Below are 511 nucleotides of genomic sequence, written 5' to 3' on the forward strand. Positions count from 1 at the left end.
TCACCTGACGTACAGGACCTGCTTCATCACGTCGTTTCATTCTGGGTTTAATCTTATAAACGTCTCTGATATGAAACCAGAACAGGGTCAGTGATGTCACCTCTCCACCCTCTTCTCTCCCTCCAGTCCGAGTCGTGGGTGGGCGACGAGGACGAGCCTCTGACGGGCTTCACCTGGCGGGGCGGCTGTGAGAGGGAGACCACGGGCATCCTGGCCTGGAGCGAGGTGTTCGTGGTGGAGAAACCAGACGGCTGCAAGGTCAGTCCACAGGCCGACGCCGCGTTCACGGCAGCGAATGTCTTTATCTCCTCTTTTTAAAAAAATAAATAAATAACGTTGGGATGAAATGAACGCGCTGCTGTTCCTGCAGGTTGCAGTTCTACTAATCGACACACAGGGGGCGTTTGACAGCCAGTCGACCATCAAAGACTGCGCCACGCTGTTCGCCCTGAGCACCATGACCAGCTCTGTCCAGGTCAGTTCAGTTAGATTCTGTTAATTAAGGAAATTA

At 53.0% G+C, this 511-nt stretch overlaps 1 protein-coding gene across 1 annotated transcript in view; it reads left to right on the top strand.

Moving 5' to 3' along the window:
• The window catches only part of LOC111650900 (atlastin-2-like), a gene marked incomplete at its 3' end in the record, with an annotated part of 13,355 nt that overhangs the window by 7,691 nt on the left and 5,153 nt on the right, over window positions 1–511 (top strand). Inside the window, exons 3-4 of the mRNA XM_023400835.2 lie at window positions 127–258; window positions 371–475. Of these exons, the coding sequence (XP_023256603.1) occupies window positions 127–258; window positions 371–475 (237 nt within the window). The remainder of the gene's footprint in view (window positions 1–126; window positions 259–370; window positions 476–511) is intronic.

The sequence above is a fragment of the Seriola lalandi genome, unplaced genomic scaffold (genome assembly GCF_002814215.2).
Source record: "Seriola lalandi dorsalis isolate HSWRI2012SDOR001 ecotype SW California unplaced genomic scaffold, Sedor1 jcf7180002053021, whole genome shotgun sequence".
NCBI lineage: Eukaryota > Metazoa > Chordata > Actinopteri > Carangiformes > Carangidae > Seriola > Seriola lalandi.